This window comes from Apaloderma vittatum, unplaced genomic scaffold (genome assembly GCF_000703405.1).
Source record: "Apaloderma vittatum isolate BGI_N311 unplaced genomic scaffold, ASM70340v1 scaffold15156, whole genome shotgun sequence".
Lineage (NCBI taxonomy): Eukaryota > Metazoa > Chordata > Aves > Trogoniformes > Trogonidae > Apaloderma > Apaloderma vittatum.
Genome location: NW_009720156.1, coordinates 44905 through 72769, shown reverse-complemented (window position 1 = coordinate 72769; position 27865 = coordinate 44905). Strand labels below are relative to the sequence as shown.

The 27865-nt window shown below is 41.6% G+C and overlaps 1 protein-coding gene across 1 annotated transcript; it reads left to right on the top strand.

The window, feature by feature from the left end:
• Positions 1–1036: 1036 nt before the first annotated feature.
• On the top strand, positions 1037–27865 carry LOC104275079 (zinc finger and BTB domain-containing protein 20-like). The gene is given in 4 exon segments (XM_009870926.1): positions 1037–1265; positions 21007–21145; positions 21147–22612; positions 26707–27865. Coding segments are annotated over 4 exon segments (2253 nt in total). The 3' UTR covers positions 27126–27865.

Below are 27865 nucleotides of genomic sequence, written 5' to 3'. Positions count from 1 at the left end.
ATGGTTGCCCGCTGGCTTGAAGTGCCACCCCAAGAAGGGCCTGTTCCCAGGGCGACCTGCTGCTGCTTGTGTCTGAGGTGCCAGCAGGAGGTAACGGCATTTTGTTTGGACAGCTTTGGCCGCCCACTGCTCCCTTGCAAACTAGCCGGGCACCGTGGCTGCACGCTGGGGCAGGGCAGCAGGATTTTTTGGCTACAGCCCAAGTGGACTGGGTGGCCGCCTGCCACCCGAGGTTGGATTAGGTGATCTCTAAGTTCCTTTCCAACATAAGCCATTCAATCATTCTGCCTTGAGGAGCAGAGGAGGGAGCGCCTTCACCTCTGAGGTGAATCGGTGGGACACAGACGCTTCTCTCTCAGTGAGCGGAGTGCTCACTGAGTGATTCTGATGCCCGCCACTTCTCTTTGCACCTGGGTTTCTCTGTGCGTGAAAGGAAGGTGGTGATTAACTACCCGTTTAATGTTCCTTTGAGGCTTAATTCCTTGTGTTTGCAAAATGCTGAGAGGTCCTGGATGGATGGAGGTGTTGAGAGCTTGCATGTTCTGTGCTCATAGCCTCTTATTTCAGTCTCCGAATCTCCGTGCTTTACTTAAATGACCTTTACATCTCAAAATTACTTCAATGCTTTTCCCTAGAAAAAAAAGTCTCTACACTGATTTGTTCTAAACTGGAAACTTGCATATTTGTTTGCTTTTCACACAATTCTATTACATTTCTGTATAACTCTATTCAGAATGCTACAGCCTTGGTTAATATTTGTCAAATGGAGCTCTGACTGTCTAAGCCACTGGGACAAGTTTCATTTTATATGTCATCAGTAGGGGCAGAATGAGGAGCTTCGTGCTTGGCCTGTTTGCTATAACACAGTCTCAGGGTCATTGCATCAGAGTCAAAACAAGGAGCAGCTTGTTTCCAAACAAGCAGCATGGAGGAAAGTCTTTTTTGCCTCCTTCCCTGTATGGGAAAAGAGAGGAGTGGGGGCAGGGGAGGGAAGAAAGTTATCTTTAACAGATTCTAAAAATGCCTTTTCCCAAATATGCAGTCAGTCTCTTCAAAGGTCTCTTTGTTTATTTTCAGGAAGAAACCCAAGACAGCTGAAAACCAGAAGGCGTCTGAGGAGAATGAGATTACTCAGACGGGTGCATGCAGCGCCAAGCCGGGCCTTCCCTGCCTGAACCTTGAAGCTGTTCCGTTTCTGAGCCCGGCCCTCATCGACTCACCACATTCACCAACAAACCTGCACGCACACACAGGGTCATCTGATTGTGAGTACACCAACACGCTGCTGGGTTGCGCCAGGGTTCTTCAAAACACACTGCTTACTGTGGACCAGGTTTTCCAGTTGGATGCTCTTTCCATCATGGCATGAGCAGGACTTCCTCAGGGCTTACCTTTTGCCTTCTTTGGGAATTACCGCTGAAACAGAGCATTTTGTGTTAAGGCTGTGATAATGCAGTCAGCCAGAGGAAGCTGAGAGCGTGTTGTTGGGTCAGGTTGCTGCTTCTTCCAAATTAAAAAGGGAAGACCCCTCAAGCGTGTCTCTTCCCTACTAGAGCTGTAGTTACTCCTCTCCGGGTAGTCACATGCTTCTTGTTACCCAAGCATGTTTATTGACTGAGGATTTTCAGCCTGTGCTGTATTGCAATGGGAGAAAAAAGTGTCTGTTTCCGACACCTAGCATTGTAAAGGATTTCCACAGAGAAAGGGAGAAAGTTTTGTGGAGAGGATGAATCTGTTAGAGCCTGGAAAATCTGTGTAGACCTGTGTGGTTGTACCAATTTAGGGCCCTTGTTTTGAGTGTGTTCACTTTCAGATTACTCAGGATGGGTTAACTGACCTTTTAAAAAATGTTCTTTTACATTTTGCCAAAAAAATACAGAAATAAGGGAGGGAATGATTAAAACTGGATTTTGGAAAGTCAGAACTTACACTGTCAGCTCTTCAAAACATTGTCATTTCACAGTAGTTCCTGTCTGGAAGTCTCTTGGGGAAGAATGTGAAGGGTGATGTGAACCTCATCAGTCACTAGTTTTAGAATATATAGTTTACCTATTCTATGGTGGTTTTAGGGTGTTGTAAAATTTTCAAGGGGGGAAAAGGAAAAAGAAGGCTGATGACACCAGGTTTCAAGAGCTCAGAAGCCAACCAGGCTTTGCAAAGGTCTATAAAAAAAATCAGGGCATGACAATAAAAAAAAATCAGATTAAAAAGTATGTGTATCCTTTTCTTTTTCTAATTTAAAAATCCTGCCTTGGGGCCAAGCTTGGAAGCAGCCAGGTAGGGATCATCACTATCAAAATCACTTTAGCTGCAATTCATTCCTGTTGGCTTCTGACTTCATTTATTATAGGCTTCTTCTGGAGATCTTGATTTTAATAGAGCTGGTAAACATTGGGGATACTTTCCTAAATCTCACCTGGTGATCTGGGGAGAAGAAAGAGATGTGAAACAGTTGAACAGCAGGCAGCATGCAATTTAGTATATACAAGAATTCTCTTTGAATTGGAGATGTCAGGCTTTTTGTTAAAACTGGGGTACAGTTTTGTCTTGTAATGTTTTCTGAAAACAAAAAGCTTGTGAAAAGATGCAAAAAATGAGCAGAACAACAAGAAAAAAATAATCCCTATTTTCAAACAAAGAATCTCTTTATCCCATTCACAAAGATAAAAGAGTTCATCAGTAAATGGGATTTGAAACCTCACACTGATGTTTTTTGACAGTACAAATGGAAACCCATGAAAGCAACCTTAGGACAGAGGCCAGCAGGGATTGTAGGGAACTTGGAGAATGAACTCCTGCTTTTGCTTTCTGAGGTGGCCAAGTTCAGGGGTGAGGAATATTGGCAGAGAGCAGCAGGGGGAGGTGGAGCCTGCAGCTCTTCATGCTCTACCTGTTCTGTGGACAGAGTCTTTTAGACCCCAAATTTTTTAATATCTCCAAAACACCAATACGAATAAACTGCAAACCCAAGTTAGATGCTCTATTCACACTGAAGTTTTGTTGTTAGGGGTGGGGTTTTTTTCAGAAAACAAGTTTAATAATATTTCCAGCATTAATATTGTCCTATTGCAGGAACTGTTGAAATTTAGTTCCCGAAACACATTTAGAGTCCTGCAAAAATTCAAGAAATTATAACATATCTTGTGCTGTTATTTTTGTTAGTTGACTCCATGTGCTTTGAAACCAATGGAAAAACTCCTCTTATTTATGATGGGTTACAATCTTTATCAGGCTGTGTTTGTTCGGGGGTAATTTGTTCAGTGGGTAATTAATGTTTGGCAGGCCCTTGCAAAATAGCAATGTCAGTTTCTCACATGAACTAAAACCAAGGTGTGATGAACAGTTGACTGCATATTTACTATAGCTATCTCCCATGTTATGTGGTATTTTTTTTTAATATTGCCTTAATTCTTAGTGCTGGGATACGTTCATTGACCCAAGGTATTAGTGTCTTGGGCTCCCAACATTTAAAAATGGGAATCCCTGTCTTTACAAAGTCTTTCTCATTAGCTCTGCCTCCCCTGCCTTTTGTGCTGCTTCTTTCCCCTCACCCTTGGATCCCTCCCTTTGCCCTTCCCTTCACCTCCTCACAGACCTGCATTGCCATGTCTTTTTTTCCCTCAATTTTTGGACCTGTGGTGATGCTTTACTTCTTTGGGCCAGCAGCACTTCCCATTCTTCTGTCTTCCTTCAAGACACTACAACGTTGCTTCTCTTTCCTTACCAAGACCACCATACTGCCTTCTACCCCCACAACTGGGCAGATTATATTTCGTTTTCATTCTTCATTCTGATGCGTAGTTTTCAAGTGGATGGTAAATAATTTAAAGATACTTAAAAATCAGGATTAAACAGGAAGTTTGAGAAGAATTTTCACTGTAAATATCAGAAACACCCATAAAGAGTCAGCATGGTAGGGTATATCAATTCTTGGAAAAATGCACTGATGTACAGATGGTTCCGTAAGCCTTCATTTGTGTATCTGGAAAAAAGACTTGGATTTTATGGGCCGCCTATTCAAATCAGTTTGAAATCTTCACTGACCATTTTGCATGCACAGTCACCAGTGCTTGGCAGAAAACAACACCACATATTTATTATGAGAAATATTCAGAAGCCAGTCTACTTTAAAAAATCAGGGTGCTTTTGGAATGATTCAGATCAAAATACTTTTTCCAGGCACAGGAAATAAAAATTCTGTGATGGCCACCTGCTCCTCAGCTGTAAAAGGCAGAGGTGAAGAAAGCCTAAGCAGCAGTCTGAATGCCAGTCTTTGCGAAATGAGTATTTACCAAAAATATTCGGGTAAAGTCCCCATGTGTTGCCTGATCTAGTTGAGAGACGTCCCTGCCCATGACAGGGAGGTTGGATTAAATGATCTCTAAGGTCCCTTCCAGCCTAGGCCATTCTGTGATTCTATGATTCTATGATATGTGATGCACAACTTAATTTAAGGCTTAATTCTATAGTGTAATACATTCTACACTGTTTCTGGTGCCACTTATTCCCATTACTTTTGACCCATGTAGGATTGCCTCCTAGATTTCTGGATTTGAACATTACGGTGCATTTCCGGCAGACATGAATCCTTGAAACAAAATCCAAAACCTAGAATGCATTGTGTCCAGTTCCCATCTTGTTTAGTCTTGAGAAGTGTTAGCTCACACAGTGCATCTGGAGAGACAAATTAGAAGAAGAGGGGCTTCCTGAGGTAACTGTTTTCATGTAGGTCTTGGAAGATAGAAAGCACCACTTTGAATTAATTTCAAATTAAGTCAGAGTGAGCTGACAGAGCTCCAAATGTGTTATACCTCTAGCTACTCAGCTGTCACAAACAGTTATAGCTACTTGCCCAGAAGACCGGGTTTTTTTGCAAAAAGCTACAAGGATGAGCATGGAGGTGCAGGTTCTCAAAAGCTGGTTACAAAGAAGCGAAGGAAAGCGTATGAGATTGGTGCTGTTTGCAGTTTTCCAGATCCTTTCTTGCTTACAGCTGGAGAATGCCCAAAGTTGGTAGGGTCCTAGTTTGAAGGCTGAGCTGCCTCAGGTAAAGCTTCAAGATTTTGCTGAGAGGGAAGGAAGTCATCAGGGCTTGGCTGTGTTTAAACTGATCTGGTCTGTTTAGGCCACTTACTTAAGGAGCCCTTCAGAAAGCATCTATATATATGTTTAGCAAGTGCCAAGAGATAAGATCATTTTGGCAGAAACTTTCACGAGTTCTCAGAGATACAATCAGACAAAAACTTCATTGAGACTCTGATGTATGCATCCTAACAGATGTGTCCAAACTCAAAGGAATCCCACGGGAACAGTGCAACTGAATCTCTTTGTCTCTATTGATAGTTAAAAGAGTTATTCTTAGACATCGGATGGTCCATCTGTGAAGGAATTTGTTCCAGACAAGGGAAAAGCAACATCTTTGCAAAGAATTTCCATGGGACTGAGAAGCAGGTTGGACAATCGCTGGAAAAACTGCTGAAGCATTTTTTTATGATTTTTGAAAACACAAAATTCTTGCAGACTTGAGATTCTGGTAGGGAATGAAAGTTGAAAAGAAAAGTGAGGCATGGATGATTTTTGAAAAATCCATGAAACCATCATTGGCAAAACACTGAGATGGGGGAGGACTTTATAAAGTTATGTTTTAGCAAGGGACCAGGGAGGTTTTATGCGTTAAATAGAATGCACTTTATAAACACTGTCAGCGATGGACCACATCTGAACCCTTTGTCCGTACGTACTCAAGTGACGTGGCTGACTTGGTCAAATTCCAGCATTTTTTAGCTTTCACAGGATGGAAACTTAGAGGCAGTCTGTTTTATTTTTCTCCTTCTAAGTTCTGATTTTTGAATCTTAATAGCCTTCCAGCACAATGGGGAAAGGCAGAGAGGGAACCTCACGGGGTTTCTGACCTCCACAGAGCGTTGAGAGTGGATGTGGAAACTGGCTTTTCATTTTCTTCAGCAGCTGGAGGGACCCACCATTCCCTTGCTATGAATCGACAACTTAGATTTGCCTGGGGCTCATATAGAGGCTACATGGATCTGAGGGTGGTTTGGCCTCGTCTTTCTGGTTTAGGTTTCCTGTGTTTCTCTTTGAGGTTCTCTGGCAGGAAGAGAACAGTTATATGCCCTTATGGTCTTCCCTCTGCCTCTAGAAATTTGTAGCTGTGACTCCCTAGGAACTGCTCTGGAGCTTCCAAGTGATCTCCACTTTCAGAAGGGAGGAGGGAGGCCCGGGTTCTGCCTGGTTTTTGGAGACAGGCAGTACATCAACAGTAATTTCATCTGTATTTTTGCTAATATATGTATGGTATGTGTTAGCTCATGCTAAATATTTTTAGGTTGTTTTTGGTGACCTAAGAGATGATGTATGTTTAGATATCTATTTTGGATGATACAATAATAGTGTTACAGGCCTTTTCTGTAGCAAGCTTAACTGAAAGCAAGGACATCCATAGTTCTCAGTACTGATGTTACTACACTTGATTATACATTCGTCTTGCAGATCATTTGAAATTTTGTTTAGTAAATGCTTCTCATTTTAATAGTTGCAAGTGGTTCCTATGTCCTGTAGGTTTATATTTCTGTATGTAAGACTATCAAAGAAATACCAGCTAGGAATGACTTGTGTTTTCGTAGAAGCAGATATATGTTGCTTGACTTGTGTAGAGACAGAAGTATGTAAAACCGTAATCTGCCTCTGTTGAAAACGTCATCACAATACACTGAAGGATTGACGGTGTAAAATGCTGTACTACTGATAGGAACTGGTCTCTATATTCCTAATCAGTACAGTAAGTGAGTTTTGTCAGGTTGGTCTCTTGGGCTTTTCTTCTCATGAGAAATGACTAATAGCATATGCTACTTCAGTTATGAAGTCAGTCGGTATGTTTTCAGAAGTAACTGTGTGACTTCGGAGCCTAAATTTCACTGATGCATAAAGCACATTTATAACACATAGATGCTTTTGAAAATTTGTCTAATTATCCAAAATGTTGATTGTCTTACTCGATGACCCTGTAATACTGGCTTGATGCTGGGTTGTCAATTCTTGTGGTGTTCAGCGCTTTCCTTACTGCTCTCCATTTAGAGAACTCTTGGTGATAACAGGCATAACTTCAGCCTTGCTTTAGAACGGACATGCAAGTTCCTAGCTTTCATGATTTCAGGGAAGAGCATGAAGATATGTCCCCAGTGACCCTATTCTTTCCAAGTACCAAGGAAAAGGATAGGAAGTCTTATTGCTCTTTGCAGTTTCATAGCATCCATTCTTAAGATTTTGAGGTGACTGAGTTGATAGTACTGTGATATTTCTGTTTGTAAGTCATGCTACAGCTGCTAAGACATACTGTAACTGTCCAGTAAGATAATCTGCAGTCTGTTTCTGAGTTTGCCTGTCTTCTGAGTTTGCTGCCCCAAATGGATTTTTATTGCCGCACTTTGAGTCTTCTAGCAAATCCTTTCTTTATATATTGAATGAGTGTTTCAACTGCTTCACTTATTTAATGAGTGACTGATGAATACTGTACAACTATCTATCACTGTTCAATGTGTTATCATGTTCTAGTACTCTTTTGTTGTTTGGGGTTTTGTTTGTTTGAGTTTATTTTGTGTATGTTGTTTGTTGGTGTTTTTTTAATAACAGTTCCTAGAACAGTGCTTTCCTCTTCTCCTCCTTGAGCTAGCTTACCTTCGTCCATCATTCTCCGTTCTGAAAATTAAAGCAATAATGTCAATTTCATTGCAGAATTTCTATAACCCCTTTACTGCTTTCATAGATCAGCAGTGTAACTAACCCAGTGAGTCTACTACTTGTCTACTTAATCTATCGATCCACATAATCTACAGCACTTCTCAGGTCACAGTCATTGTCCTGTGAGCTTTCTCTGTCTGATATGTTTAAATAATGTTTTATTACAGTGTTTGTCTTTATACCTTTAGTGAGTTTTTTAATTTAAATTTTCTCTTCACCCTACCTAATCTTTGGTCTACATCTAGTCTGCTGCAGTTTATGCTCAGTTCTATTCATGTCACTTGTGCATGATTTCCATGTTTGGAAGGATACATTTTCAGCTTTAATGAACTCTTATACCTTGTTATTTAACTATTGTAGTGTTTTCCACTGGTTTATTTTTTGGTGTTGTCCTTGAATATGCATATAGACTCTAATAAAGTATTGTTAAGGCCACCTCCCTGCTGATCTTACAGATTCTTAATTCCTTATCTTTTCCTTTCAGACTCTTTCTGACTAACTTCCTTTTCTTTTTTTTCCTTTTAATAGTTATTCCTCCTAAACTTGCAGATACCAAAACTGCCACTTTATATGATCTGCTTGAAGGATGTCAAACACAATCATGCCAGTCATTGCTGTTTCATGTCTTAACCACGCATGTTACTGCTGTCATCTCCTCTGTCCTAACTGGGTTAGAAGACTAAACCAAATGTACTATTTCCCTAATACAGTCTGCAGAGGGACACTTTCTGTAGCAGTCAAACATAAACGATTTTCCAGAGCTTGACAGGTGACTCTTACTTGAAGGAAGCTAAAGCAGCTACATCTACATCTCGTTTTACCCTATGTGTGTTGCTAAAATCCCACGAAGCTTAGTGCTTACCTCTCTTTTGGTTAGTCCTTTGTGTGCTGTGGGGAGAGACCTTTCATACATGAAGGAGCAGAGTGGTGCATTAGTTGCCTGGTTTGTTACTACTCTGCAACTCCAAAGTTACGGATGTAAGAATAGACTTGGTCACCTGTTCCCTTTCACCACTGTGATCTGCCCAGCATTGGAGCTTTTTGGTCTTTCCATCTAAGCTTCCGTGATCACTTTCTCCTCATTTCTCTTGCTTTAAGGTAGAGTACCCACGTAATCTTTGAGCTGTGATCCCACTCAATAACTTAAAACAAGGTGGGTCTAGAGCAGTATTCGGATGAGAGTAAATCAAAACAATTATCTTATTGTTCTCTGCTGAACAAAGAGAGCTCTTTCATTGAAAATGTTTTTGAAGTAAGGGTTCTTGGAGACAACCTGAAACACAAAACCAAGGTACTGTTTAATACCGCCTACTAATGTTTATAAAGCGTGCCAGGGGATGTTGTGGGGTAAAATCTCTGTATTTCCACAAGACATGCGGTGTTTGATCTACCCCATAGGTGAAAGTCAGTTGTAAACCATCGAAGTACCACGAAACTCCTTCATTTGCATCAAGGATTTGCCTCATAGCCAGGTACATGACGCACCACAGCGACGTGTTCTGGCTGGCACTGTGCTTTTGGGTTCCTGAGGATGCCAATTATTACTTTTTTCTAGAGGGAATGCCATTGCACCATGTTTTCACTTCTGTTTTCTGTGCATCTTTTCATCGTCCATGGAATCATTTACAAGGCTAAAATAACATAAGATCTAGTCTTACATATCTAGCACTCAGGAAATGGAATACAAAGAGGATTCAAGATCTCCAGTTAATCTGTCAGCTCAAATAGCTCCTTGAGGAATTAACTGTGCCTATGAAAAAAGGGTAAACAAATCCTAGAACCTCTACTCATCCCAGCTTTGTTGTGTTAAACACTGTAAGGATCTCTGCCCGGCTGGGATGCACAATATATGCTCTGTATCAGTCTGTGACATGTGATGAAATGCTGCTTCTTGAAAGCCCACAAGAGAGAGGTAGTATAAATTAAGAGTAATCTCACAACAGCTATTTTTGAGTTCTTAACCAGTCAAAATGTAAGCGTAGCAATATTGTGCATCTATTAAAAATCTTGAAAGGCTCTTTATAACTAGATGATAGGAGTGATAACGTGTAATTTATTGATGCTACACACAGAAAAAAACCACAAAGTGGCAATTTTTGTGTGAAAAGGGGTAGGATAGAGGAAATAAAAACAGAGCAAGGGACTTCTCCCCACAACTTCATGTCTCTGTGTGCAACCATGTCAACTTTAACAAAAATACCTTATGCTTTCATCCTATGCAGCATTGCAAAGCGGGGCATATTCCCTGTATTTGAAGTAAAACTCCCAGATGCTATCTTGAATGTTTTTGTCTGAGTAGAGGGTAGAATATGCCCGAAGGCTGACCTGAGAAATAACTTTCATACACCGTATTAGTATCACCTATTAGTGTCTGTATGCTTGTGTATACATGTAATTCCAAGGTCTCTTCCCTGGGAGAGGGGGAAGACATTAGAACTGACAATGTGCATTTAATGCTACAGATACATCTGATGATATCAAGCCACCCATGAATGCTATGTTCTTTGTTTATTGCCTTCATTTGTTTGTTTAAAGCATTCTACTTTACATTTCTCTTCCTATAAAAACCAAGTAATCGATTTTGGAAATAAGTCTGCTCCCAGAGATTGCAGAGGTCTCACTCTGAGGACAGAAACTTTCCGTGTGGCCTTCGGCATTGTTGATGTGGGTGTGTGCTGTTTCCAAAGGATAGTTAAATCTGAATTACAACCAGGCCTCTACACTCATCTCATAAATTCAACATAAAGAAGCCACAGTCCAAGTATGAATATCTGTCTCACAATATTTCTAAGTTGAAATGTTGACCAAAGCACCCAGTTGTACTAGTTAACAATTGCCCTTTCACTAATAGATTTTAAAAATTAATGGAAAAAATAACCAAATAAAATCTAGTGTTTTCATGTGATAGCTTTCCTCTACTCAAGGCTGAGATACAAGCAGTGGAAGAGATAAAAGGCTCCTTTTCCCAGGCCCGAGGACTGGCATTTGCAGTTTTTTTGTCCGTTCCTTGTTTCTCCCACCAACCAGTAGGTTTGGGAGCAAAATCTCCTGCATTGAAAGGCCTTTCTCTGGGAGCACGGAGGGCATAAGCAGTGCTGCTCCACTGGCGGCAGCTCTCCCACGAAAGTCACCCTTTCTGACTGCACCCTTTTCCTAACTGCTACGAACAGTCCCTGTGGAGCATTCTAGCTTGAATAGAAACCTTCTAAACAGGTAATTATCTTAAGAGGTTTTAATCTATATTTTCCCTTAACCAAAGCCCACAGGCTTTCAGGCTTACTGTATTTAACTACACTCAAACTGATAAGCTTTTCCTCCTTGTCTTTCTGCCTGGGGGGAAGAAAACCTAACAATACAGGGCAAACGTGAAAGAGTTCATGGAATAGCAATTGTCTCTTTTGGAGACATGTTTTAATATATTTACAGCTATTACCCTTATAATTCATTCCTCCTCCCGACTGAGCTCTCACCTCCAGCCCCAGCCCCCTCTCCTCCCTAAACAAGGCTTCTGAGAGAGGATCCAACTTTGCACAGTTCACCACAGTGAGATTGCCAGAAGCAATCCCTGTTCACTTTCCTTACAGGTATTCGATCTGAAATACAGTATTAGGATTTTAACAAAGGCCCTTAAAGCAGGTGAAGGTACTCTTAATGACTTTAGTTAGCTTTTAATCAGGGCCATAGAAAAGCAAAATAAATCACCTTGTTTTGCCTACATTTTCCGAAACATTTGCTCTTTTTTTTTGTTCCCCCTCCTTCCGAAGAATCGTCCTCGTATTTTTCGTTTGAGTGGGGATTGTTCACACAGTAACTTCACCAGCCCTTCTCATCTCTCCCATGTTCAGTTGCCTCTCTTGCTACAGGTCCGCAAGCGCTGTGTGCCCTGAGTAACAGCATCGGGCACTGTGAAGGAAAACCTAGCAATAGATGCACTTAGATTTTTAAGGAGTCAAACTGCCTTAAACTTATAGCCAGTTAAAACAGTTGGACCATGCTGGGGCTTGGCAGGATCGTGCGTGAGCTCTCAGGGAACGAGCAAGCGCCATCGAAAACAAGTCTCGTGTAGAACATGAGAATATTCGGTACTCAAGGAGGGATGAGCACAGCCTCGTTTCTCTTCCTAGGAAATGGTGCCATCATGTGGCCACGTTGTTTTCTCTGTTTCCAGTTAGGAGAGGGCGGTTGTACAAAGTTTTCTCCTTTTACATTTTTTTAAAAAGAGTATTAAATTCTATTTGGTGATCCTGTCTTTTGCTACCATGAACAGGTAACAGCTGGCCGGGGCACAGGAATTATCACCATTGTAATGATATGGCCAGCCTGTTGAAATCCCCGTTAATGTAGTTGTGACAACAGCTTCAGCGGTTCTTTTGTTAACATAATATGTGTTGCTTGGAGGTGTACCAAAGAAGCATCCCCTATCCGTGTAGTCACTGTCTAAGTTTGGGGTTATGATGGCATGGCTGTGGCAGCAGACAGTCTGCAGTCAAGAGCTGAGAGAAGCAAGAGTGTGTGTATGTGTTTGATGGTTGGACTTGATGATCTTAGAGGTCTTTTCCAACCTTAATGATTCTATAGGTGTGCCAGTGTTTACAGGGGAGGTATATTGGATTGGACCCCAAATATGTGGTGAGAATAAAAATGGCTTTTGAGTATACCTCCTTTAAAGTATCTTTAGAGTTCCTAAAATAGCAAGAATACAAACTGGAGTGAAAGTGGGAAAAGTAAATACCCTGGCTAAAAATGAAGTATTTCTTCAACTTAAAAATAGCTGAATGTGCTGTAAGGCTTCAAAGCCTTTGGTCACCATATTAGTGAAATCCGGTCAATGAAGACCTCTCTAACACTCAATTTAGCATTAGAAAGCAGGCATTTCTTTATTGTGGAGCCCGGATGCATGGAGGATAATTCCACCTATCATGCATGCCATACCTGGCACTGGTCCAAACTGATATCCCTCTCTTACATACATAGGCATCGGTTTTTCTGGAAAGATTATACATACTCATTCGATTTCCAAGAGCTAATTATCCTATAATAACTACATAAATACATAGTTATTGCACATGCAGCCTGGATCTCTGAAAGGCTTCCGTGGAGGTCTTAGGTGGTCTCTGGTGATCCCTCGTGGCTGATGGAGAGGTGTCTCTCTTCTTTGTGGAGTCCTTCTTATCTAGCATCTGTTAAGTCTCTGCTAATCTATGCATTTCTCCAGGGTACCTGCCACGGTTGATAGTCCTTGATGACACAGCTGATGGTCCTCCATTGTCGAGGGGCCATACAGCAATTGCCTCCTCTAGGGTGTCCAGAAGTTGATATCCTTGCTTGCATTGCTGCCTGAGGTGCTCTTACACATTTCTGTCTATGGTACAACCAGAGTGCCATGTGAGTGTGAGCTAGTTTTTACCTGGTGTTTTACAGTTGTGTTTAGAATGCTCACCATAAAGAGGTGTAGAGGAATCAAGGCACTAGAGCAGCACGAGAGGAAAGCTTCATTTTTTGTAAGCCTGGAGAACAAAATTTGAAGAGACCTGTGGAGTTATTTCTTGTCTTTCTGTAGTGTTCTTTATCCAAGGAATGCAAAACAATTTGTCAAGATTCAGTAAGGCCTTCAGTCCTTCTGCAGAATTGGGTGCGTGATGCTGTCCTTGTTCTACATGTGCGGCAAACTGAGGCACAGACTTTGCTGCCTGAGATGGTAGAGCCAACAGAATTAGTGCCAATGGACTCCTCCCGCAGTCTTTCAGCCAAAGCATAGGAAGGTGGTTCCCTGCCTGCTCCCCAAGCAAGTACGCTGAAATACAGCCTTTTATGCTTGAGATTGGGGATTTATGCCCACTGTATATAGAAACAATTTTATGTGCAGAACACCTATGGCTTGGCCTTCAGTTTTATGTAAAATGTATGTGTCATCGTTAGGTAGATGCTAAAAAGGACAGGCTAATTAATAAATTGTCTGTAGGAAATTAGCTGAACATTCTCTAGTCTGCAGAAAAAGCCTGTCTCCTGAACAAAGTTTAAGCAAACTCTTGTTAGTTGTCTTCTTGATATGTTTGCTCCTTGGAGAATAAGGTTGTGTTTGTGTGTGCAAGCATTTCTGTCTTTCAAATAAACGTAGTTATTAGACTATGAAGTTTAGAGAAGTTTGACAGCTTTCAGAACACAGTGATTCTTTCTTCCATGTAGTATATTACTGACACATTAATAGATGTTGTGCTGGTAAAAATACAGTACTTCCTGTTAAATGTAGACTGCTACATATTTTGATTCTAACAACAATCTGGTGGGGTTAGGGCAATTCGTGTAGTGTCATCTGGTGTTTGTTTTGGATAGATATTATAGAAGGAGATACTGATTTTCAAGATGTTCAAGCAGATGATTGGGTGAAAACTCCAGCAAACCTTTAAAGCAACAGAAAGCAAGGGCTGCCTGTGGTCAGATCTCCTGCTGAGGATACAAATGTTCTGCGTTCCTGAAACTCCATACAAGCTTTTCCTCATGCAGGCCCCTGCTCAGAGTGAGGCCAAATATCCAGAAGAATCAGTCGGGGTAGAACTGGCTACTTCAGCCTCTTTAGCATCACTGAGATATGTATATATTGAGAAGTCAGCCACTACCAGGTTTTCAGGATTTGAAGTCACCTTCTTGAGTGGAAAAAATGTTGTTCCACTAAATCTGTTCCCAGGGAGTTGGAACCTGATGCAGGACTACTTTTGTGTATGGAGACACTAGATTTTTTTTTTTTTTTTTGCTCTGTTAATCTAGTTTTATTTTAGAGTAATTAGCTTGAGAACAACAGAAAATAAAATTTCATCACCAGGGATAAATCAGGTCATTGGAGCTGAAGGAAACACCGTGGTTATGGTGCTAAGTTTGGAACAGGTGACCCTAATGTGTGGAAATGAGAAAACTTATATGGAAACTGTGGGGCTATAGTACCTTCCATATGTTGTGATGGAAGTGCTCTATTTCCACTGAGCTGTCATGTTTATGAAGAGCTGAGATTTTAGTTTCAAATTAAAGGTTTTTTACTGAGACATGCCTTTCCTAGGGAAATCCTTTAGAGTTTTGATTAGATAACATGGCTTCATTTCCTTGATTTTATCTATTCTGTAAGGTCTTTAAAAAAAAAAATAAAGTGTCTTGGGCAACTGTTCCGTTCACCTCGCTCAGCTAAAGTACTTAATCTGCTTTAGGACACTACATTTTGAGTGAAAAATGGGCAAACTGGATAGAAGGTAAGAATGAGAAGAGTAGATATAACCAGTGAGGTTGATTGGGAGACCAGTGTTTGTATTTTCTGGTAAAGATAGGTCTAAAGAAGAATAGTGAGGCACCTTTCAATATATGAGAGAGTGCTATAAAGAGGAAAGTGCTTAATAGTTCTCTGTATCTGCCAGAGAAAAGGAAAATTGGTTTAAAAGTTAAATACAAGGAAAACTTTCTTCCTAAAAAGATAGTGGACTGTCTGGAGAGGGAGTGGAAATCCTCTACATTGTTGGTTTTTGCAAACATACTGGACAAATTTCTGAAGACATGGTGTAGGTAAATTGTTGCCACCATAAGGAAAAGGAGTAGATGAGATGAATATCCGAAGAACCTAATCCGTCCTTTTGATATAGCCAGGAGGCTGTGGTCATCCAGCACTCGGTGTGGAGGTCAAGGGTTAGAAATTTCCAAGACTACACGCAGTAGAGGAAGGGAGTATTTGATAATGTTTGTCTCCAGCAGCAGCAGTGGTTTACTAAGGTTTATGGTGCTCCCAGGAACTAGTGGCTGGATTACAGATACACAGAGAAACAGCTCCAGAAGCAGGTGGAAAGCCTACCAATCCTAACTTCCACATCTTTGTCTTAGCCCAGGGTGCTCTCCCACCTAGGGAGTCACTTGTCATTTTGATGATAAGAATATAAAGATACCATATTCTATATGAGATAGAACACCTCCAACTTTTCTGTTCTCTCTCGAAGTGTGTATTCTTTTCAATGCCAGGCTGGAGAAGCTTGTCAGGAAGACAACTAGGCAACAGTATCAAGTGAGTTCTAGTCATTCTTGTCTAAGTATCAGTGAGGTGGGTTGCCAAACAATTTTCTAAATACTACTGCAGAAAATTGAAGCAAAACCTCAATTTATGTCTCAGCCAGCCTACCAGTTCTCGAGCATGTCATATTCTCTTTGTCCCCTAAGTATGAAAGCAAGATAGAGCCTTTGGGGTTCACTCTGCTAGTTATTCCTGTGAAAGATTTCACAGTAAGTTTCCAGAAAGAGCTTGGATTCCAGTGTCCTGGGCAGTTTTGCTTCAGGTGAAGGCTGTGCATGGAGCTACTGCTGTGTTACAGTAGCTGGAGTGGTTTTATCGTCACCGTGTTTCTGGAAAGGGTAGTCATTACTGGGCAGTGAGCTTTGAGATACTGTGATTTTTAAGGACACTAGAGAAAATCAAATTGTGTGGTACCTTTCAGATGCAAGCATTAAAGCTGTAAACATTAGCTTTGCAGAAAGAGACATCTAGTGGCTGTACAAGAAAAGCCTTGCTAAATAAATTTTAATATATACAATGTAGCCATTTGTGGGTGGCCTGCAGTCTTCAGTATTCCATACGTCTTTGTAGCTCTATACGTTATGAGTTTACGGGGATTATTTTTTATGTTTATGGCTAACAAAAGAAAATACCTTTGTGAGCCATACATTTCTAGGTTTATGTAGGTCCACATATGGTAGTTCTGACAAATAGAAACTGCCTTCAAGCCATGCACGATACACCTCACTGCTGCCCTTCCGCATTTTCTATAGCATCTTCCAGGAGTCCAGTGCCTGCTGTTTCCTTCTGCCTTTGCCTTCCTCTCTGGTACTGTACTTGGAGAGGTTGTCATTGTTATTGTCATGATAAAATCTAATTTCTTTTGAATGCCCATAGCATAAAAGTCAGCGGGAGAGGTGGAGGAGATTCACGGAAACACTAATCTAAGCACTCAGTCATGTATTACACAACAAAAGTTTTTTCCTTTCCCATCCATGTTTTGCTCCTTCTTGCTAGTTGAGGATGAATTCCATGCATGTTTCTGTGAATAGCCTAACAGTTTAATCGGTACATTTGCATATGGGCAAAACGGAGCTTTTTTCAAAGTTGCACAGTAATATGTTTCACCTTTATGCCATGCCAGCTTCAAATTGCATCCCAGGAGGATTGCAAATGTGCATAATCTGTGCAGTTGTCTGGGCTTTTTTTATTTTCTTTTTTTTCCCCTGCTTTTTTTTTTTTCTTTCCTTTTTTTTTTTTTTTGAACTGGCAAATGCCTATTCATTGCCCATCTGGGTAAGAATGGTCTTTGCATTTTCACACCCATTCTTTCCTATATGATTTGTGAATACCCTCCAATCAGAACTTGCTTCACAGAAAGGGGACAAAACCATTTTACAGGAGTTTCTCAGAATAACTCCATTGGGATCTCTACATCATGTTTACTGGACGAAAAAAGGGGGGGGGGGCGGTGTGCACTTAACAAAGACCACTTGAATTTCACAGAAAGGTTCCCACTGTCTCGAGTTTAAAAGAGTGGCAGGCCTGAGAAGAGCCCGGGACAGCAGTCTTTTTCCTGAGCCAGGCATTCTGTGCAGTGACGAGTAGGTGAGTGTGCGCGTGTGTAGCTGGGTCTTGCGAAGAGCTGACACGCTTTCTGGCTTGTCCAAAGCTCTAGTAGTCTTTGTGAGAATGTGGCGTTTACTACAGAATCAAACCTGAGTTGGCAAGTCTACCTTTTAAGGGGAGCATGGCCTTTGGACTTTCAGCTTAGAAGAGCATACAGTGACAACCACAACTCTTGGCTCTGGACATGATTTCCTACAGTGAGGGAGAGCAGCTGCATGGGACAGCGGGTTTTGCTATAGAGCAATCTCCAGAACTTGTTAAAGCTGCACTTTTATACTGCTGTGGTTTGTGTAGTAGCATCTCTGACAGCCTTGCAAATTATTTGGTTGTCTGTACTTTGGATAGGTATGGTTATGGGAATCAAATGTCAAGAAAGGTGGCCTAGAATGAATAAAATGTGTATAAGCTTTTTTTACCACCTGTTGTCTCTCTGCCACCCATTCCTCTTGCTTTATCCTTAAGGAGTGAATTTCAGATGTTTCTCAGCTGAAGAATCATAAAATCATAGAATGACCTAGACTGGAAGGGACCTTAGAGATCATTTAAGAAGTCATGGATGTTCCAATTTCATTTGAAGAAGAAATGAGGATTTTTTTAAGGGAAAACTATTATACCAATAGCAACCAAAATATACTCCATGCCTTTTATGAAATGACTTGGATGACTTTCAGACCAGTTCCTTTACCTCAAGGTGCATCCTAGGTCAGTCCCTATAGGAGAGCTATTCACATCACTCTCATAAATGCATACAGGCCTCTTTTCTTTATCCTTGATTAACCCCAGCTGACTGTTCTGATCCGGTTGGCTAATGACCAAATACATGTTGGCTAAACAACTCTTGCTTCCCACAGCCAGAACCTGAGAAAAGGTGCTGAAACTTGCAGGTAAACCTTGCCTTTCCTCCTTTCTGTACATGATTTGTGGATAAGGGGCAGAATTCACTTTCGACGAAGTCACAAAGTCTCATGGTGCATATCACACCTTTCTAGAAAGGAGTTATCCTGAGGATGCATTTGTCAGAGTTCCACTCACAGAATTCATTTTATCTTCCAAGGTGCAGAGGAGTACAGTAAATTTGTTTGGTACATGTGGAATATTCCACCTTGTGCATGTGCAGGGCAGGATTTTTGGTTTATTTAGTTAGAATGCTGCATGTTTCTTCTTGCTGTCAAACACATCATTTGACAAAGCAGAACATAAACTAGAGGTCATTTGGCTCTTCTGGAAGCATATCTTAATGACATATTTGCGTGAAGAAGGAGCCCTAAGGTCAAACCAAGTAACGATCAATTGATGGAAAGATTTCTAGCATACTGATAGGCAGCTGCTCAAAGGAACATGCAGATAAATGAGTAGCTATTCAATCACTTGCCATGGCCTACAGGAGATCTTGAAAAGAGGTGTCATCTGTTTATCATTAACTTTCAACCCTTCTGTTTCCCCACCAGTACAAAGCTTTTACCAAGTTCTCTTCCTTTCAGATCAAGGATTCTGACTTTTTATGTAAATACATTTTGAATTCTCCTGTGATCTGCCATGATGGGAAGCAAAGCATCTGGAATTGCCCTGAAGGCCTTTGGAGAATGACTGTATCTGGAAGGAGGAGGAAATACATCTCTTCTTTACATTATTTTGTGTAATCACAGTTGCAGTGCCCTTGAAGGAAAATCTCAGTTTCCAAGATGCTTTTCCAGTCCTATGATCAGTTTTTATCAGAAGAGGAAACAGGTTTCCCGGCAGAGCTTATAAACAAGACGGATGTAATTTACAACTTCCATAATACTGTTAGTGGTTACCTCCTTGTTTCTCCTATGTGAGCATCCTCCCAGTGCTCTAACCTCACATGGAAATTAGTGCCCTTCTGATATTGGCTGGTTTACATCTGTTAACATCAAACCTGTTCAGACAGCTTGGCCCCATCAGAGTTTCTGGTTCCTGACCTTTGTGCTTCCCTTTCATCATTCAGCTACTTCAGAGAATTAAAATAACCACCTGTATCCAAGGTAGTTTCTCTTTGAACCACCAGAATAGAGGATGCTTGAAGTGTCAGAAGTGGATAAATGAGGAGGGAGGATAAATGAGCAGGGAGGATGCCACATTTTCCTGCAGATTGCAGTAAGTGATGTTCTACTGCCTTCTCCCTTTAGGCTGGAGCAGAGGGGCATTGTTGGGCTACAAGGCATGTCTATGAAACTGCTTTCAATGCCTTTTATTTGCTGTATATATTTCTGTTAAAACAGACAGTGACAATAAGCCAGTTCTCTTTACTCACTCTACCAAATTTCACTTTTGGATTCTCACACATTAGCAAGCAATTGTGCCAAGAGGTTGTAACTGTGGTAGGAATATTCCGGATAAGATGCTTGTAATACAGGTGGTGATTTTGCATTACTTTTCTTTGCATACTTTTTGGGGAACCAAGCTGATGCATATACTATAAATGCTAAGAGAAAGAAATCATTACTAATGATGTATTTGTTTACCACTCAAAGGGCAGTTGGTTCTTCACAGTTGAAAGGTGAAGCCATAGCTTCTGCCCCTCAAAATCTAAATAGGCAAAAATGAGTGAAGAACAGGAAAGGAAACAAAAAAGCATCAAAACCAAAGCAAGCAAGATGGAGATAGGGGAAAGTGGATTACAAGATTCAGAAGTTACTTTTTAGTCACTTGTAAAAGTTAATTTTGAAGGATATGTTGGCTCTGTACCCGAATTAGTTAGTGCTTTTCTAAGCTGTTCTCTATTTAGATTATTCAGCCAAACTCAGACAAAGTCTTCCTCAGAGTAAATGTCTGTAATTTTCCAGTTTCTGTCAAGTAAATAACAGCAGGAGAACATTTGTTTTTATATGATGACATTCTGGTGCCAGTCAGAACTTGGGATATGCTAAAAATGAAGGGGACAGCTCATGTTAACTTTTTGCTTTGGGTTCTTACAGAGGACTGTTTGTCACTATTGGGTAGCAAATGTTCTAAACCACAACCCCAGACAAAACTGTGTGTGGGATTTTAGGAACATTTACCATCTAAATCTTGAACCAGATTTGGATTTTACAAAGTGACTGCCAGTTTTTTTATACAAGTAACTGTACAGTAAAACAGAGGATCCAAATTCCTTATAATACCAATCTAGATAGAAATCACATTTTCGTGCAGGCTCTTTGCATGAACAACTTAGTGTAAAGAGTCATTAAAGTAAGAATTTGATCTTTTCTGGCGCAAGTCCACATCTCAACAGCCTAAAATCCAGCTTTAATCCGTGTGCTCAGTGTTTACAATTGGCTGGCTCTAGGGTTTTTAAAGCCAGATAAACTGATAGGGAGTCCAAGGCCCAGGAATGTGGTTGGAATTTAGACCCAGCAACACCTGTCTTTGTCTGGTTTTGTCCAAAAGTTCAGTACTTGAGCTTCTGCAAATGACTGGCAAAGTTTACTTATAGCCTTACAGAGATGATGTCTTCTTATCAGTGCCTTGGTATGGTTTTTTTACAGCGTAATGTGTTTTGTTTACCCAACTGGCAGTCGCCTTCATTGATGCCCGACTCTGGCTCTGCAGAGGACAAGACTCAATCTGTTCTTTTTCCCTTGTCATCTGCTTTGCTACAGGTAACATCAGTTGCAAGGGGATGACAGAGCGCATTCATAGCATCAACCTTCACAACTTCAGCAATTCTGTGCTCGAGACCCTCAACGAGCAGCGCAACCGTGGCCACTTCTGTGACGTGACGGTCCGCATCCACGGGAGCATCCCACCGTTGCGTGCTGGCGGCTGGCAGCCCCTTCTTCCAGGACAAGCTGCTGCTGGGCTACAGTGACATCGAGATCCCCTCAGTGGTGTCAGTCCAGTCAGTGCAAAAGCTCATTGACTTCATGTACAGCGGGGTGCTGCGGGTCTCACAGTCAGAGGCCCTCCAAATCCTCACAGCTGCCAGCATCCTGCAGATCAAGACTGTGATTGATGAGTGCACAAGGATTGTCTCACAAAATGTGGGAGAGGTCTACCCAGTGATTCAGGATTCTGGCCAGGAGACACCCAGGGGAACACCCGAATCGGGCACCTCGGGGCAGAGCACCGACACAGAGTCTGGCTACCTGCAGAGCCATTCACAGCACAGCGTGGACAGGATCTATTCGGCCCTCTATGCCTGTTCCATGCAAAATGGCAGTGGGGAGCGCTCCTTTTACAGTGGAGCTGTGGTCAGCCACCATGAAACAGCCCTGGGGCTCCCCAGGGACCATCACATGGAAGACCCCAGCTGGATTACCCGGATCCATGAACGGTCACAACAGATGGAGCGGTACCTCTCCACCACTCCAGAGACCACACACTGCCGCAAGCAACCGCGCCCTGTCCGAATTCAAACTCTGATGGGCAACATCCATATTAAGCAGGAGATGGAGGATGACTATGACTACTATGGCCAACAGAGGGTGCAGATCCTTGAGCGCAATGAGTCTGAGGAATGCACTGAGGATACTGACCAAGCAGAAGGCACTGAGAGTGAGCCCAAAGGGGAGAGTTTTGACTCGGGAGTCAGTTCCTCCATTGGCACTGAGCCCGATTCTGTGGAGCAGCAGTTCATGGCTGGCCTGAGCCGGGATGGACAGCAGGAACCTTCTCAAGCAGATCAAAATGACGTCCCTGCTGATGGCACTCAGCCGCAGCAGCAGCAGCAGCAGCAGCATGTAGATGCCAACTCTTCCTCACCAGAGAGAAGCAATGACGTTGAAATGGACAGCAAAGTGCTCACAGTCAATAACAGCACCGAAAAGGGGGCTTTGCAGCCTTCTGTCAACACAACTGTTGCCCAACCATTGCCAACCACACAGATCTACTTACGCCAGACAGAAACCCTCACCAGCAATCTGAGGATGCCACTGACTCTGACCAGCAATACTCAGGTCATTGGCACAGCTGGCAACACCTACCTGCCTGCCCTTTTCACCACACAGTCCGCTGGCAGCGGCCCTAAGCCTTTTCTCTTCAGCCTGCCCCAGCCTTTAGCTGGCCAACAGACACAGTTTGTGACAGTGTCCCAGCCTGGCCTGTCAACCTTTACTGCCCAGCTGCCAGCCCCACAGCCCTTGGCCCCATCTGCGGGCCACAGCACAGCAGGTGGGCAAGGCGAAAAAAAGCCTTACGAGTGCACTCTCTGTAACAAGACTTTCACCGCCAAACAGAACTACGTCAAGCACATGTTTGTACACACAGGTAAGAGCACGTCCCTTTGGCTTATACCTGAAGCCAGAGAAGGGCCTTGAGAAACGCAGATTTAGATTCCGTTTCCCCAGCCCAAACGGGAGGGAGAGGTTATCCAGGTAGCTGGCGTCGCTGAGTGCTTTCCCAGCTTACTTTTCCCATTACATTTCCCATCCAAGGAAGTGGTAAGCATTTGTTGACCAGACAGCAATAAGTGAAAGTGGCATGAGGAAGCTGTAATAAGTCATTAAAGAAAAAGTTTGTCTACTGAGAAAGGTCATCCCTCTCTATACATCTTGTGCCTACAGGAGTTTTAAGATCAAGTGGTGTGAGGTTAGGGCAAGTTCATTCTTGATGGAGTTGCTGCAGTAGGTCGAGGCCTAGGTGTTACACACAACTGCCACATATTTTTTAAATCTCACATATTCCTGTATGAAAGTAAATTTTGAGATTTTTCAGGAAGTTTTTCTGTGCTTCACTGAAGCTGATCACTGTTACCTCCTGTCTCTTGGTAAGTCACTAGCTGTGGGTACAGAAACATAGGACTCAATGACAAAAACTGAAGACAATATGTGCAGAACAAAACATCAGCACCCTTTTTGTTTAAAAACACAACTGTTACAGTATATGGTCTTTTGAGAAGATATAGGCAACTGTATTTACTACTGAGCCTAAACTGCCTTTTCTAGCTTTGGCAAGTTCCAAGACTTCAAAGTAAGAAGATAAATGTGGAGAAGCTATCCTGCGTTCAGGACTAAATTTTGCTTGCTTTAGCCCTCAGCTCGTTGTGACGTTGGAGCGAAGTTCTAGTTTAGAGAAAGAGTAAATATTTTTCTTACTAAGCAGTGGTTTTGTTAACATCAGCTCTTAAAATAAATGCTTGGTTTGGGATACATGGAGTAGAACCTGGAGAAATTGTGAAAGGTATGGGAGGAATTTAAGTCATGCCTCCCATTGTATCCAATAGATTTCACTTCCATATGAGTATGTAAACTTTTAACTGCCATTTACCTATTATTATCACTTAAATGAAACATTCCTCTAGACATCTAAGGCAGACATGTACGTATGCAAAAAGGTCAAATTCTCAGGCTAGTACAAAATGTATGATTGTAAGGATTAAGAATCCTGAATCCTGAGTTAACCTTTTGCATCTGTTTATGTTCTTCATCTTTCTATTCTGGATGAGTAGCTAAAATACAATATACATAGTGTTGTGTTATTCAGTAAAACATCTCTTAGAGAATCCAGTCAAATATATCTGCCTGCATCCTTGTTCTAAAAACTTGGAAGTCTTGTTTGCAAATAACCTCACTGAGATTAGGTACATTATTTCCCCCTCCCACAACTATGCACTGCATTTGGTGTTTGAAGTCAGATAAAGAATAATATTGGAAGACCTGACTAAAATATTCCTAGCTATTGCATGTAAAGTCAACCAGAGAAATTGATAGGCATCTCTAATAATGAATTCATGTAGTTTAGTGGTCATGGTAACATTGGGTTGACGGTCGGACTAGGTGGTCTTAGAGGTCTTCTCCAACTGTAATGATTCTATGATTCTCTTTGTGTTGGTCTGAGAATGCCCAAAATAAGGAACTATGATAGCAAGGAAAGATTTGAGTAGATAAAGGATTTCAAAGTTCATTTAGGAACAAACTGGCTACTGGAGTGTCTGGGAGAATAATTGTCCCTTGACCAAGAGAGGGCAGGGCTTCAGAAAACCCTTCTGAGAATAACATTTGCATATTGAGCCTCGGAGGAAGCATGTCTGCTACTTTGCCAAGTCGTGAACAGGTTCATTATGAAAACTGAGAGGAGACAGTTGTTCCCAATGTCTAGGTGACTTTCCTCAGCCCTGTTAAAAGGATCTAGGCTAAGTGGCTCTGGAAAAGATCCAAGAAAAAAGAGGAAGATTTGGGAGATGCAAGTGTTTGAATTGGTCTTGCTCTTCGGAGGGCTCACAAGAGAGGCCATGGAGGAGTCTAATCAAAAACCGAAATCCAACAACCTAAAGGCCTCTCAATCTTTGTGTGTTTTTATGCTTCTGAAAAATACACTCTGATGTAGCTTTCCATGTGATAGAAGCATACCTCCCTTTCTTCTTTCACATGGACACAGACATACTAGAGATGGATGTTTTTCCATGTTCCTTGCGGACTGGCTTTAATGTGTCCCACATTAGTGTTCTCCAAGACATGCAATGTTGTGGAAATACAGTGTTAGAATGAGTGTCCCTGCACCTTGTAAGCCATCATTGCCTTCTCCTACATATCATGCTGTGATTAATGTTTGATAACTATCTGATAGTGCTGTCTAAACCTAGCCAAATTTGAAACAGACAACCAAAAGGCAAAGCTTTCTCTGACTTCAGGTTGAAGAATCATGGGAATAAAGAATATACAGTACTCACTTGGGAAGCACATATATTTGTGTATTAAAAAAGGAAACCTAAAAAGTTTTGAGATTCTTAGGAGAGAAGAAATCCCAGGAAGGTTTTGAAGTTAAGATTAGAAAGCCAGAATCCAATGTATCTTAGAAGCACATGTAGGCAAAAAATTAGGGTGTTTTTATAACACAGTTTTAACAAGGTCTAGAGCGGAGGAGACCGGCTTATTACAAACTGTGGGACATATATTGCCGAAGGCAAAAATGAGCATTGTAAATATAATCAGTCTCTTGTAAGTTCATCAGACATTATTATAACTGACACACTATCATTTTCCACATACCATGTGACAAGCATATTGACCTGTCTACTACTATGTTCAGCAAAGCCAGCAGAAAAGTAAGGACTTACTGTGTTTTGACCAAGTGTCTTTCACCAAGTAAGGACAAACTCATCATTGGTGCAAGGAAGAGCAGCGTGTGAATTTTATTCACAGATGTCACCATCATATGTGCAAACTGTGAAAAAAAAAAGAAACAGAGACTCAGGAGAGATAAAAAAGTAGGTCCTTCCCATCCAAACCATAGTAATTATCTCCTCTTAAAATTGAATATAAGTAATGTGTTGTAATCTCTCTATACAAAGAGTAAATGATATATTACCACAGGCGTGTGATGGTCCCTGAAGATTGACTTTTCAAGATTTAAAACAGTGCCAGACAGATTGTAAAGAGAAGAAAGCAAGATGTCTGGAGGAAAAAAAAAAAAAAAATCTCTGCTAGAGGGGAAATTGTGGAATGACTGAAGGAAAATTGTTTTTCAGTCAGTGAAACAGGATCATCTTGATTGTTACAGAACTGTAGTACCGTCTGTCTCCCTGACAGCTTTGGAGATGATGAATTGCCACACCTGAAGTATTTCTAGTTTACCTGATAAGGTGTTTTATTTGATTGGCAGTCAGATAATTTAAATTCCATGTCTGTTACACTGGAAGTTTATCTGTTAGGTTGCCCTTTGCCTGGTACTAACTGGCCTAGGCAATCCTAAGTAGTGAGGTTCCCTTTTCACTTACTCTTAACCATGCCTCAGCTATGGGATTTGGCCAGAAAAAGAGGCAACAAAGGTAAACCTCTTGTGAAGTGTTGGATTCCTTTGGCAATCTCTAGCATTCCTCTTTGGAGAAATGTAAAGCAATTTGACAAAAACAGGCATGTTACGAGTCACCTATATAGTAATCCCTAGCTTTGTCCATGCTTTTATTGAATACCAGCAGGGAGATGGAGGCACTGAAAGGTAGAGTAACATGACTAAGACTTGTCTAGAAATGAGTGCAAGGAGCAAGCAGGAGCATAAGCAGGAGAGGCTGTGCCATTAAAGCTGGATGTGGACACCAGGACCTTTTAACTCTAGTTCTGCCTTTGCAAATGCCTACTGTGTGAAATTGAAGGAATCTCCTGAGCTTCTTTTTTTCCGTATCTTGATTGGGAGTGCTTTGTACAGCATTTTGAAACCTCCGGTTGCAAAAATCGTTGTGCATCAACACACATGTATTAACAGAGCTACTCTTTCTTGGCCAGAGCATCTCTCCAAAGACCCCCACCACAAGACTTACCATTAGTTTATTGCAAGGAATTGTACCAAACCAGTTTAATTTTATCATCTTTTTTTTTTCTTTTTTGTCTGTTTTTCTTTCTTTCTCTCTCATTGGTAATGGGCAGGTGAGAAACCCCACCAATGCAGCATCTGTTGGCGCTCCTTCTCTTTAAAGGATTACCTAATCAAACACATGGTGACGCACACTGGCGTGAGGGCGTACCAGTGCAGTATCTGCAACAAGCGCTTCACCCAGAAGAGCTCCCTTAATGTGCACATGCGCCTCCACCGCGGGGAGAAGTCCTACGAGTGCTACATCTGCAAGAAGAAGTTCTCCCACAAGACCCTGCTGGAGAGGCATGTGGCTCTGCACAGTGCCACCAACGGCACGCCTGGAGCCACCGGCGCCGGCGCAAGGGCTGTCCCTACCGGGGTGGTGGCCTGCACAGAGGGGACCACGTACGTCTGCTCTGTCTGTCCAGCTAAGTTTGACCAAATCGAGCATTTCAACGACCACATGAGGATGCATGTGTCAGACGGATAAGTAGAATCTCTCTCTCTCTCTTTGTTATGAACAACAAAAAAAATAGAAACGACAAAAAAGCTATGGCACTAGAATTTAAGAGATGATTTTTGTTTCGTTTTTACCTTTATTTTCCTCCTTTTTTTTTGGTTCGTTTCATTTTGTTGTTTTTTGTACTACATGAAGAACTGTTTTTTGCCTGCTGGTACATTACATTTCCGGAGGCTGGGTGAATAATAATTTTCCTAGCCTCCCTCGGATGGTGGCCTTAAGGCCAGGTAGTGCTTCATGAGCTCCACTGGTTGGATCTCTAGCTACTGGCCTCTAAATACAACCCTTCTTTACTACAAAAAAAAAAAAAAAACACAAAAAAAAATCAAAAAACAGACAGAAAAACAAAAAAAACAAAAAAAAATCTTTTTTCTCACTTGTGAAGAGCACTACAAAAGAAAGAAACAAAACAAAATATATTACAAATCTACAAGGCCTACTGTCGTTATAAGTACACCGCTCGCAGTGTTTCAATGGACATAACTCACAATGCTGACCGCTTTTGGACTTCACAGTATCCAGTTAGAACTGTGGAATATTTTGCTTCTGGTTGAGCAGCAACCAGAGGAAACAAGGCCCTGCTGGTTTCCACCACGTGTCTGCTTTCTCACAAACACACACACACGCATCCACAAACACACAAAAGGGCTGAGGGGAGTGCAAGGCAGTGTGGCTTGGGTAGTGTGGAGTCCCTGCAAGGTGAGGAAAAA